Source organism: Lygodium microphyllum, chromosome 8 (assembly GCF_053477565.2).
Source record: "Lygodium microphyllum isolate KBCC chromosome 8, Lygodium_microphyllum_v1.1.10, whole genome shotgun sequence".
Lineage (NCBI taxonomy): Eukaryota > Viridiplantae > Streptophyta > Polypodiopsida > Schizaeales > Lygodiaceae > Lygodium > Lygodium microphyllum.
This window is the reverse complement of record NC_141142.1, coordinates 108,571,900-108,586,067: the sequence shown is the minus strand read 5'-3', so window position 1 is coordinate 108,586,067 and position 14,168 is coordinate 108,571,900. Positions and strand designations below refer to the sequence as shown.

The window sequence follows — 14,168 nt, the reverse complement described above, 5'->3', positions numbered from 1 at the left end:
GTGCCAACATCTCTACCCTTGTGCTACATTTAACCATTTGAAGATTTTTTCAATCATATGGTTTTTGGGGTCCTGTTTGGACTTAACAAATATTTGACTCAAGACTAGTCATGAGTTATCTATCTCTAGAAATTTAGTAGTGTTGATGGCAACCCATTAGACAATAACAACTCTACATCTGGTTATTGTAGTAAGGTAACTTGTTGCGAATCCTCCAACACGTGTGTAAAGGTACCAAGAGAAGTATCATTATCTACATATTTGATAAGCTCATGGTGATGGCTCAATAAACTAGCAATATCAATGACCCAAATATCTTGATCACGATGCCAATTACTAGCATGGTAAAGGTTATCACACACTGTCCACTTCCAAAAGGGTAGCTAAGGTTTTAAAACATTAGGTTTGTTTATGTAATTAAAAGTAAATAGACCTTATTCTTTTCTTAAGGGTTATTCACACTAAAGTGTGTGCAGGAACTTTAGGAGGACTTATAGTTTCTTTATGAGAATATTAAAATATAAATGCAAAATGTTACTAGTTTGTCTCCAACTTAAAAACCTAGTATGCTTAGTTTATGGAAACTCCAAAAATCATAACTATAGGAAATCATATGATCATGATCAATTTCCCTTGGGAAATGCTAAACCTCACTAAAAGATAAATGCTAAATGTTGCTAGTTTGTCTCCAACTTAAAAACCTAGTAAGTCCTCTAGGTTTTTATCCTAACCCAATATTGTGAGCCTTAACACCACAATATCACAATGCCCAATCCTTTTTTAATGCTTCCAAATCAACTCACACCTATACATATAATCAAAATGTATTCAAGTACATTCTTCCACAAGGATCAATCGAACATTTTTTTTTATTGCGTATCTTCATACAACCACCTTTAGTGAAGGGAAAAGTTGTGTTAAATGCCTTTATCACAAAATGCTTTATTATTAAACACTTCAAAATGCTTAAAAACACTTTTTCCATCTACTACTTGATGAGAAATGGAGAGCTATTTAGGTTGATTCTCTCTAGACTAATTTCCAAAAGTTGCATCCTTACTACAGAGGCCCTTATTGTCATGAAACCATACATGTTCCTCATTTTTCTCCCAACTTAAAGCCCCTACTAATTCCTAGACTTGAATCCTAAATTAGTATTGTAAGCTTTGATACCACAATTTTACAATACCAATAATCTTCAATGTTCCCAAATCAACTTGCACTTATATAATGAATCAAGAGGCATCTAAGTAAACTTGTCTACAAGTATCAATCCAAATACTTCATTTTCTCATCAATCTTTATGCTACCATCAATAGTGATGTGAACAAAGTTACTCATCAATGTTTATGCTACCATCAATAGTGATGAATAATTTTTATTTCCTTGTATATGATAAATTGTATATATCTAAAGAGATACATATTTAGTTTGCCAAGAATTTCTATAGACATATCTATTTGCAAGCTAAAATTCCAACCAACAATTCTTTAGAGTTGTAGCCTTTCTCATTTTTTCGCAGAAGGGTATCAGGATATTCACATGTTAGCTGGAAGGATATGTTTTTATTCAAAGTAAATTTATAGACAAGAGGTTCGCATATTTAGTAAACGTCCCCCCACCCTTCTTTGAGGCCCCTTCTTAGAGGGGAGGAGCAAATCAAATGCTAAAATATAAAACATTAATGAACGCTTCAGAGAGTTTTCCAAATGACACCAAATGATCAGATCACAAGCATTATGATTTCCTTGAATGAGTCTTTTGAATTTTGAGCATGGCATTGTCTATACTTGTAATGTCCACATAGTTTGCAACTTGATGAGAATTCTACATATATATATATATATATATATATATATATATATATATATATATATATATATATATATATATATATATATATATATATATATATATATATAATTATAATGCTACCAAAGTTCAAGTACTGATTCAACTTAACATTCTTACCAAGGCAAATCTATCAGGAAATCTGCCTCGAGTTTCTGGATCTTCTCGTTTGCAATATCTCCTCACCTATTTATCTGCATACGCAAAGATTAGACCTATTCAAAACTTCACAGAATCCGTGTATAAATCGCTAAGCTACGATATCAATATTTAGAGGTGAGTATGCACCAGGAGCCTTAGGCGAGAACTAGACATACCGAACTTCATCATGATAATTGCTGTGAAAGGAAGCGAAGCTGTGAAAGAGCAGACCTCGCAATCAAGGAGAAAACAGTCGATTGAGGGAGTGGCGCAAGATTTCCTTTTGTCACTGATGAAGATGCTTGATCGTAAGCTTTCCTTTTGTCACTGATGAAGATGCTTGATTTTCCTGCAGTCATCGGATGAGATGCTTGATCAATAGACAGCATCTCGTCATGTCTCTTCATGCTGCCATGTATGGATGGATCAACGGGCAGAGAGAAAGAGAGAGAGAGAGAGAGAAGCAAGGAAGCTCCAACGGAGAGAGAGAGAGAGAGAGAGAGAGAGACAAAGGACAGAAACTACGATTACCTGTTGCTCCTCCTCCTCCATGGATGGATGGATCAGCGGGGAGAGAGAGAGAGGACATTTCGAAAAGGGGAGTTTGCGGGGCCCACCAGCTGCACTCGCATGCATGGCCATACATGCATGGCCAAACTTTAACCCTGATGGTTAAATTTCTTTTGATGCACACGTCGGCTCCTTAACTGCCAACGTGTACATCAGTCCAAAAAGCCCCACTTGAGATCTATCCCGAGAACTGCCAACGTGTACATCAGTCCAAAAAGCCCCACTTGAGATCTATCCCGAGCCTGATTAGGATCCATATCGACGTATTGCCGCCATTTTTCTCCCTGCTGCAACAGTGATATATCCCTTCTTCTGATCCCTCCATCCCACCATGGACGTCCACAGGCACAGCAGCAGGGCCACCCGGGCCCTCTCTGCCGTGCTCTTGCTATCTCTGTCAGCTGGTTTCTTCTGCTGCCATGGCCGCCGGCACCGCACAGATCAGCTGCTGTCTGATCCACAGCAATATTACGATGACCTGGAGCTCAGGACGCCGGAGGAGGAGATCGCCTTCGAAGCTGGCTTCATTCGCATATGGCGCAAGGATGTGAAGGCGTTTGCGGATCGCCGCATGGATGTTTCGGAGATCGCCTTCTTTCCAGATGGCCTGATGGTTCCGCAGTACGCAGATGCAGACGGGATCGCGTACGTCCTCGAAGGTACACTGAGACAGTCTGCTTTGAGATCACTGCATGGTGTTTGTGGCTGATATAACAGTCCATATCATTGCGCCAGGTTATCGTGCATTCATGGTGTTTGAGATCACTGCATGGTGTTTGTGGCTGATATAACAGTCCATATCATTGCGCCAGGTTATCGTGCATTCATGGTGTTTGAGATCACTGCATGGTGTTTGTGGCTGATATAACAGTCGATATCATTGCGCCAGGTTATCGTGCATTCATGGTGTTTGAGATCACTGCATGGTGTTGTGGCTGATACAACTGTCCATATCATTGCGCCAGTTTATAGTGCATTCATGGTGTTTGAGATCACTGCATGGTGTTTGTGGCCGATATAACAGTCGATATCATTGCGCCAGGTTATCGTGCATTCATGGTGTTTGAGATCACTGCATGGTGTTGTGGCTGATACAACAGTCCATATCATTGCGCCAGGTTATCGTGCATTCATGGTGTTTGAGATCACTGCATGCTGTTTGTGGCTGATATAACAGTCCATATCATTGCTCCAGGTTATCGTGCATCCATGAAAATTGCATGCATTGTGTCTTCCTTCAGAAAATCAGAGTCTCGCAATACTTTTAATGCACATGCAATGATTATTACATGCAATAATCGTTACGTATGCTATACCATGACTCATAACAACATAAGAATGTATGACTTAATAGTTATTATTCATTGTTTCTATGCTTTGTAAACTTGTAATCATATTTTGTTGTTTCAAAAAGTTAAAAGTTAAGAACTTGCTTTTGATGGGCGATCTTCAACCTTGCCATGGAAATTTTTCTTTTTTCTTATGATGAGCAAGTTTATACTTAAAAAAATTCGATGGAAATGCACAATACCCTTTGCATGGTGAATTTGAGGCCTTGGATGGGTGGATGACCCTAAGATATTGACCTTGGTATCATCAGTTATCTTCTCGCAATAAGTGAATAGATGGATGCGCTCCATACATGATTTTATAGATTACATTTGCTAAATATATTATAAGCTTGGTTAAGGCATGGAAAATAGTGTGTATGAAGAGGTAGAATTAAACATATAAAATTCAAAATATTTATGAAGAATGATGTATTTGCTTTGAAAATTTTAGTAGGAAAGCTAACACAATTACATAAGACGTATATGTACTAGTTAAACTAAGGTATTTAAAATTGAAACTTATTCTCTTTTGCATGATTTATAAATCTAAATACAAAGAGGTAAAATGCATAAGAAAATTTGAAAGATAATAGATGAATATATATGCAATTAGATAAGTCTACTTGAAAGGTGGTGTATAATAATTAGGATAGTTTATAGCTTGCTTGTCAATAAAATGTGACTATAATACAATGATATGGATCTAATGTGTGTGTCCACTCAATAGAAATTTAGATAGTGTATATTTAGTAAAAAAATTGTATAATATGTTAATGAATCAAACTAATCTAATGTATCCAACATAAATTTGCATGTGGAAAGAAAGAATGCATTTTCTTTTTGCATGGAGGTTAAGCAAGAAGAGTCAACTACATAAATCCTAAGAATTTATGCAAGTTTATGTAATGTCTTATTGGGTGATGATGTAAGGACTAATTGTGCGATAATATGTGATGTCATATGCAATAGTCTCTACCAAGAATCAAGGTGAGGTTATGATAGAGGTAACCTTTTATGGAAAGTCCTTTGTAGATACATGAGGGCACATGTTTAATCATTGTGAGAGAGAGAGAGAGAGAGAGAGAGAGAGAGAGAGAGAGAGAGAGAGAGAGAGAGAGAGAGAGAAATAAATAAATTTGAGTTAACTTGAGAGAGAATTTAAAAACAAAGGTGAGAAAATGGATTCAAGTTAATTTGGAGTAATTTGATGGCTCTAACATAAGAGTGTATATGAACCATACATTAGCATTGCCTTTTAAGGACAAAGATAATCTCTAGCACTAGTAGTACTAGATCAAAATTTGCAAGAATAACTCTACTATGAAAAATGATTGATGGTAGGTATAAGCTATATATAGATCAATTTGTATAGTAATAGATTGGTAAAATGCATGACTAAAGTAGAATATTAGATATTTTTCTATTAGTAGTTGCAAGAAATATAGAGCCGTATTCCAGTAAAATACATGACTAGAATTGAATGGTATATAAGTTTCCATTAGTATCAATTGCAAGAAATAAATATTACTATTTAACAAATTTTCAAAAAGAGAATTTATGTTCATCTCTAATTAAAAATTTAGATTCACTTCTAATTCAAAAAAAATAAAGAGAATTAATTTATTACAATGAAATAAGCAAGAGAAGGCCTAAATACCTTTGAATACAAATTATTCATCCCATTGAAACAAGTGTTTTGTAAACATTTATTAAAAACTCTATAATGTAACTTATTAGCAAATGAAGCATGGTTTCAAATCAAGTTAATTAAGCCCAAGAATTATAAGAACGTATAAGGCATGAGATGAAAACTATGTTTTTAAACATTTAGTAAAAGCTTTTATAATGTAAATATTCATTTTGGCAAATCAAACATGGTTTCGAATTAAGCCAATCGAGTTCAAGAATTATAAGGATGTAGAAGGCATATTATAAGCTAATGAAGTACGAAGAAGTGTAAGAATATGAAAATTAGACATATATAGTTATAATTTCCTTAGACATGTAATTATACATTCCTTGAAACAAGTAATATACGTGTATAAGAATGTCAAAAAGCATTAACATGTAAATGCCTTGATAAATTTCGTAAAATAATTAATAGTGCCTTGTGATAAATTCTTGAAATGAGTAATTTCTACATATAGTACTCTATTGATAAACAATAATAGAATTCTTCTTCTTAGATAAGTTATTTATATACCCTTAGTTCATGCATATACACAAGGTTCAACAAGATGTAGATAACCTTTTTTGGACAAATATATTAGAATTCGATTTCAAGTATTTTTTAAAGTAAATATTGAAAATGTAAAAATTCATATGTCATATAAATTTTTAGAATGTGGAAATTTATTTTAGATAAGAACATACTTAAAAGTTAATATTTTTTTATTTTATCAAAATGAAAATAATATTAATTGAAAACTATGTTTGTGTAGATTTTATAAATTGTTAATGTTGAAGAGAAATGTTAGAAGTATTTGATAGAAATATAAGAATAATGTTCATTAAAAACTATACAAATGTAGTTTTTATACATTGTTAATGTTGAAAAGGAATGTTAGAAGTATTTGATAGAAATGTACTAAGTTGATAGAAAAGAAAGGAAGATATTGAAGATTTACTTATAAAATAAAGATACAAATAGTATGAAAGTACAAAGTACATGAAAGCATAGAAACAGTATACGCTAATATTATTATAAGGTAAAAATGAAAAATCAAGTGTTAGGCCTAATTTTTCTTTTTGCATGAAGAAAAAAATGGTCTTTTTAAAAATTGAAGAGTTAAACTAATGAAAAATTGAATATAAATGCAAGAAGAGGTGAGATGGTTGGATAACTTTAAGAGAGAAAATTGAATATATAAAATAACTACAAATAGATGAAGTAAAATAGTTGTATAGATGGGCAAGGACTTAGGATTTTAGTGATTAATAAAGGGAGGGATAGTAGGAAAACTCAACCAAAATAAAATAGATGGCTAGGAAAATTGAAAGATGTTCGATTTATAGATAATCAAATAATATTTGATAATGTTAAATCAATCTATACAAAGAACATGCATTTCAATAATTTTACTTCGTATTAAACTAGATATATTTAAAATAGATTTTGTAATTTGCAAGTCCAAATAACTATGAAATATGTGATAGGGTTATTAGGCGTGTGATTGCACGTAGTTAATATTCTTCATGGCATATAGATTGACCAATATATGTTTCTGAGTAACCAAGCATGATATCGTTGCTTGATATATTGCTACTAAAGTACATTTTAGTCATACATGTTTCTAGGTAACCAAGCATGTTATTGTTACTTGATGTAATACGAAAGTACATTTTAGCCATACATGTTTTAAAGTAGCCATGTGTACTACTGTCGTCTCATGTACTAGAAATGTACATATATCCAAGATGATAGTCACTACACTAGGATATAACCAATCATAAGTGTGTAAATCAACAGGCATCAAAATAATACTCATTGCACTAGTTAATAACCAAGCATAACTATAGAAACACAAGAGTTTAATAAGTGGGTCATAGTACCTATATGGAATCTAAAAGATTATCCCAACGTCTAAATGTTTGAGCATCTTTGTACCAAGGAAGTAGAAGCACCACCCTCTCTTGAGCATCATGCAATGCTTCAACTTCCAAGTTTGGGCTCTATTGGCTACCTAAGCCTTGATCGAAGTTAGCTCTAACTAAGAAGCATCAAGGTAAATTTGTAACAAATGAGCTGATTTGATCAAATCATCCTCCACACATTTCGCATCAAGTAGTCCATAGTTTGAAACTCCACCAAATAGTAATTGGAAACTTTACCATTGACTTTCCTTTTCTTGTATGTCAATATCTGCTCAAGAATCAAGATTTCGTCAAGTTCCTCAGCCTTTGTTTCCATTTCATTATTAATATCCTCAAAGTACATCACCATGGAAAGGTCTAAGAAGGTTCATATGAAAGTGTTGTAAATCTTCAAATGATCAAGTAGATTTAATCTTCAAGCCACCTCATTGATTATTTTTAGTACTTGAAAAGGCCCATAATATCTTAAATCGAGTCAAGGAATTTTACCCTTCATTTTCTTTAACCTAGCCTTTTCAAAGCATAGCAAGACTCGCATTACCCTTTGTAAATGTTAAAGGTTCGTGGTGATGATTGGTTACTTTTTTCACTTTGCTCGAGTCTTTTGGAGAACTATCTTTATTTTTAGCATAAGCTTTATCCATATGCTCAACATACTCATTAACCTCAAAGATCTTATCCTTTGTATTCAAAATGGACGGGACTTTCTTACCTCCTTTCACAATCTTAAACAATGCCTTGCTAGTGTAAATGTAAATTGTTCTTACAAGCATATTCCACATGTGGCAAAAGCTATTTCCATTTGCTTGTATGTGAAGTGCATGGATCCATGGACGAAGGCTCGAGCTATGTCAATGGAGATGCAAGTAGAGTGAGAGAGAAGCAGACACAATATGTGGGTACAATAATAGTACCACTTTAGGTTTTTAGATAGGTATATGTATGAAGATGGTACAACCTCGAAGGATACATTCACACCTAGTGTGGGTGTGGGCACAATGGTCCTTTATTCCCAACAACCTTTTCCTTAAAGGCAACGTGCCTAAAGGTAGAGGAAAGAATTAGCTAAGTCTAAGTATATACAAAGCTAAAAACTTATACCTATGCAACTTCCATCATCTGTTGAGCAATGAACAAACCGCTTTGTTGGAAGACCCTTCATGAGAAGGTCTGCAAGGTTATCATCCGTATGTACCTTGACAAGATCAATACTCTTGCTATCAAGTACTTCCTTGATAAAGTGATACTTCACCTGTATGTGCTTTGTTTTTGCATGAAAGATAGGATTCCGTACTCTTGCTATTAAGTACTTCCTTGATAAAGTGATACTTCACTTGTATGTGCTTTGTTTTTGCATGAAAGATAGGATTCTATGCTAGCATGATAGCAGTCTGACTATCACAATGGAGGATAGGGACCTTTGTAATGCCAAGTTCTTCCACTAGACGTGAAAGCCATGAAGAATTCTCTTGGGATTCCATAATATATACCCAATTTCACCCTCATCACCATATCCTAGGAAAATGCATTTACAGGACTTTGGCTTAAGTTTGTTACGTTCTTCCTTGTGGATATGCACAAATGCCTCGCAGCAAACTCTCTCAAATGAGCATATGAAGGTGGCTTGCCTGACCACACTTTCTGCGGGACTCTCCCTTCCCACAGACTTGTTCAATGACCGATTTATCAAGCGAACTGTTGTCATAACACCCTTGCCCAAAAACCATGGGATAATGTGACATGAGATAGCATAGTGTAGACCTTATCCTAAATGGTCCGATTTATACGCTATTACACTCTATAACTCCGTTTTGGGGTGGATTATGAGGGGTAGTGAGCTCCCTCTTTATCCCTTTACTATCACAAAAGTCTTGAAAGACTTTAGCCACATATTCCCAACCATTGTCAGAGCAAAACACTTGTCTTACCAGTTATATTTTCAGCCAATGCCAAGAATTTCTTGAATTTATCCAAAGCCTTGTCCTTAGGGTACCCCCATACTTTGCGTGTAGCATTATCAACAAAAGTGATAAACTACTTATTTCCCCCTAGAGACAACCCTGGCATTTGACATACATTTGAATATACCAACTCGAAAGGAGAAGATTTCAATAAAATAGACTTTTTATGTGATGTCTGATCAGCATGTTTACCATAGACACAATGATCACAATGGTCAAAATCAACATACCTCAAACACGACAAATAATCCAATCAAGAAAGCATTTTCATTCCAGTTTGACTCATGTGTACCAATTGGCCATGTCACAAAGAAACATTTGGCTACTCGATTATGGCGACTATATAGTTAGGCATACTAGATACATGCAATGGATACAGAGTATCACTCTTAGAGCCTCTAGCAATGACCCTAGTCCCCTTACATATTTTCCATTTGTTGCCATCTCCAAAAGTAGTGTGATAGCCATTGTCATCTAGCTACCTTGTGCTTATCAAGTTCTTCTTGAGATGGGGTACATGCTTCACATGATGGAGTTTAAACATTGAACCATGCTGAAGTTCTAGATGCACATTGCCAATGCCTACAATATCACATGCATGGTTGTCCCCCAAGTAGACAACACTATGTCTGCTACCATTGTAATCAGTGAACCACTCACCATGGTGGGGTGTAACATGAAATGAAGCACCTAAATCCAAGATCCAAGTATGCATGTCATCATCAAAATCTTCTACCAAAGAATGTACACTAAAAGAAGCAAAGAGGATATCACCACTGTTGTCACTCTCATGGCTAATTACATTGACGTCCTCTATCTTGACATTGCTCTTCTTTGTAGGTTGGCTATCCTTCTCCTCATTCTTGCTGTCATGAGTCTTCTTACCCTTGTCTTTCTCTTTCTTCCACTTATAGCAATCACACTTAAAGTGACCTTTCTTGCCACAATGATGGCACTCTACAGCTTTCCCACGAGACTTGTTGCATTCTTTATTTTCAGATTTGTCTTTTTGCTAAGACCTGCCTCTAGTATGCATTGCACTCGAAGACTTGTTGGCTGCATTGTTTTGTTGATTCAGCTCTTCCATGAGCAAAGAGCTCTCCACATCATAGTACAACAGCATTGCATTAGAGTTGCTCATGGATGTCTTGAATGTATCCTAACTTTTATTCAAAGGGCGTACCAAGAAAATGGTCTTTAACTTATCATCGATATTGAACTTCAAAGCAACCAACTTGGTTGAAAATCGAGTTGAACTCATTGAGGTGTACAAACATGGCTGTACCCTCCATGTGGAGATCCATCAACTTCCACTACAAGATATAGACCTTATAGCGACGTTTAAAGCGACGAAAATACAAACAACAAAATTTGCCCCCGTCGTCGCAAAAAGCGTCGTTATTGACGACGCCATAGAATCGTCGCTATAACCTTCGCTATATGCGTCGCTATATGGCGACGCATATAGCGACGGTTACAGAGAATTTGCGACGCTGATAGCGACGGCAATAGCGACGCGTGCAGTAAATTTGCGACGCAAATAGCGACGGTAACAGAGAAAAAAAAAATTGTGGCACAAGCTGCCCTGCCACATATAGCACTGTGTGCTGTATGAGAGCCATACAAAATAGTTTCTGCACTGCTTCATACAAAGCGTTTGCAAACAAAAAGAATGTATACTGAAATCATAAAACTAATGGATGAAATAAATACATGATATCGCATAAAATGCGATTGGTACAATCATAAAACAATATCACTAATACATGTTATATTTGTCTACATGGATCGGGCGACTAAAAACTAAAGGTATGTGAGCTCTAAGGATCCAAGGGCGAGCTACAAATCGTCGTCCCCCAAAAGCTCTTCCCGCTGTAAAGGAGCATCAAACGGATTCTGCAGAAAAAGAAACAACATATCAATCCACCATACAATAATGCATTCAAATATCTCATGGTAACTACGGACAAGAAAGATGAGTGACTTACTGGGCTGCCGCGTCTATACAATCGGTCGATCAATGATCTGAGACCGTGCCTCTCCGCATATCGAGTCTCAAGGCCTTGCGGATAGCGATTTGTAATGGAGTGCTGCAAAGAAAACAAAATGCTAACTGTTAGAAACATGATTGTCAGTACAAAGAATATCTCAAAAAAACAAATAAGCAAAACAAAAGAGAATCTTACAAAGTCCTCCAAATATGTCCTGTGGCCGCCACTCCTAAGATGATGTACCGATCCGGCCTCGATTCGTGCCCTCGCCGCCACTCCCAACATCCATCACGTATGGACAGGTCCAGCAATCTCCACTTCATCCACAAGATGCACAAGAAGGTGAACTTGTATCGTGAGCATGCTAGTGGGCAGGTATTTCTCAAAGAGACAGACCGTCTCAACTGCTCCCCGCCTTGCGGATTCAATAGAGGACGTCTTAATCTCTTTCTGTGAGATCCATTGCACCAAAGTCGACAGCTTGTAAATGGCCCCGCGAATTTCTGGAGTTAGGCATCCCGCGATCGCGATCGGTAGGACAAACTGCCACAATGAGAAAGCATTAAGAATAATGGTCACTTTTCAAATTTCAAAATGTCCACGCTAATTAAAATCCATTCTGTTTACAAACCTGACATATCTTATGCCAATCATGGGATTTTAGCCCAGAAATCTGGTCATCTTTAGAAAATGCGGACCTGAGAGAACGCATCATACCCGTCGGAGTGCGGATAGACTTGATTACTTGCTTCACAATGCGCTCTTCTTTGGTAGACAAAACCCAGGGAGCGCGAGGAAGCTGCACTCCCCCTTCAGCACTCGACTGCGGCCAAAGCGCCTCCATCTTACCTACCTCCTTTAAATCCATTCGTGACCCTATAGTATCTCTCTTTCCTGTGATGTGGTCCCATAGCAAGCTGCCCACATTTTTGAAAATATGCATGGGATCCAACAAGTGGTTGACCTGTAAGTGGGTCCAATATGGCAACTCGTAGAAAACTGAGAACCGCCGCATTCCATTTGGATGTGAATCCGGGTTTACCATTTTCAGCTCGTACTAGCTTGCAGCGTTCATACGTGCTGGAGGTCGTCCAAGAAAACCTTCTCTGAGTTCATGATCCTCCGGCAAGAAAGCGGCGTGTCCTTGATATACCATCTTCTTCATGGTTCGTGACCTTCGGGAGTCTAACTGTGGCCCACACAATGGACATGCATGATAACCTGAGGTAACGAGACCTGCAAGGCGATCCACGACCTAGTGAATACTTGATTGAATGAAATAAAATATAGATATTACCGGCGACAACAAAGGTCTGCTCACCTGAGCACTCTCCCAATCCCGGAAAGTCATGTATCGTCCACATGAGAATGGCTCGAATGTTGGCTGACCGCCGACCATCGCGCCTGCTCATATCTTGCACCGTGACCCCCTCCTCCCACAAAATCTTAAGCTCATCGACTAATGGACGAAGATACACGTCCATATTTTTTACTTTGTAGCGGCCCGGGATGAGCAAGCTAAGGATGAGATGTCCTTTCTTCGTAGAAAGCCATGGAGGAATGTTGTAGTTGACAAGCACTATAGGCCACACACTGTAAGAAGTCGAGCGCAGACCGAATGGGTTCACACCATCCATGGCGAGACCGAGCCGAAGATTCCTTGGCTCTCGCGCAAAGCCTGGGAAGGTAGAGTCAATGTGGCTCCATGCGCGCGAATCTGCTGATATTCGTTGCACTCCATCCGTGGACCTATTCTGCACATGCCACGTTGTCAAGCTTGCCATGGCAGACGTGCGAAACATGTGGTTTATGCGGGGGATGAGCGGAAAGTGTCTGAGGACTTTTTGAGGGATGGTCTGCCCTTGCAAGTCCTGTCGATACCTGTGAGCACCACACTTTGGGCATGTCTCCATAGTCTCGTATTCATCTCGAAACAATATGCAGTCGTTGATACATGCATGGATGTTATTGTAGTCCATGCCAAGCTTCCGTAAAACATGTCGCGCATCATCACGAGACTCAGGCATGGTGTTTGTAGGCGGCAATATATGATATTTCAATAACCTGAAAAAATCATAAAACACCTTGAAAAATCTATCCATGTTTGCAATAATACTGTTTATAAAAAAAACAATGAAGTCTGTGTGCAAGGTACCTGAATAACTCAGTCACACTCGTATCGCTCCAACCGTATTTTGCTTGCACACTTAAGAGTGCAAGCAATGTCTCCAACCGAGATACTCGGCACACATCATATAATGGTATGGATGCTTCCTCTCTAAGCGGGTCAGATGTCTCAACATCCATGGGAATCAATGCATCGATCATTGCATCCATCTCAGGCTCCAAGATTGTAGGCAAGTCGGGAAGGTTGTCTGTCTCCTCTGGCATTGACGGTATAGATGGGCCTTGCGAGTGGTCGATTGGCTCTTGCAATCCATCCATCGCACGTCCACGAACTCTTCTAATTGGCCGCAAAGGGTGCACTCCCCCTTGGGTTGAGACATCACCCCCCTGGATACAAAATTTACCAACAAGACCCAATCTTATTGTGTATGGTTTTCAATTAGCTTGAGAGTACAATGCATGAAAAATGCTAACTTCAAATTACCGTTTGCTGAAAGTCTGCAATCGCCTGATCAATGATCTCAGATTGAAACTCGCCAAATCGTCGTACGTGTTCTATAGACAATCGGCGTTTTCGTCTAATTGCCAACTTGCATTAAGAG

At 37.6% G+C, this 14,168-nt stretch overlaps 1 protein-coding gene across 1 annotated transcript in view; it reads left to right on the top strand.

The window, feature by feature from the left end:
• The first annotated feature begins 2,823 nt into the window (after positions 1 to 2,823).
• The window catches only part of LOC148032717 (cocosin 1-like), a 31,230-nt gene continuing 19,885 nt past the window's right edge, over positions 2,824 to 14,168 (top strand). Inside the window, exon 1 of the mRNA XM_087683357.1 lies at positions 2,824 to 3,221. Within this exon, the coding sequence (XP_087539483.1) occupies positions 2,894 to 3,221 (328 nt within the window). The 5' untranslated portion in view covers positions 2,824 to 2,893. The remainder of the gene's footprint in view (positions 3,222 to 14,168) is intronic.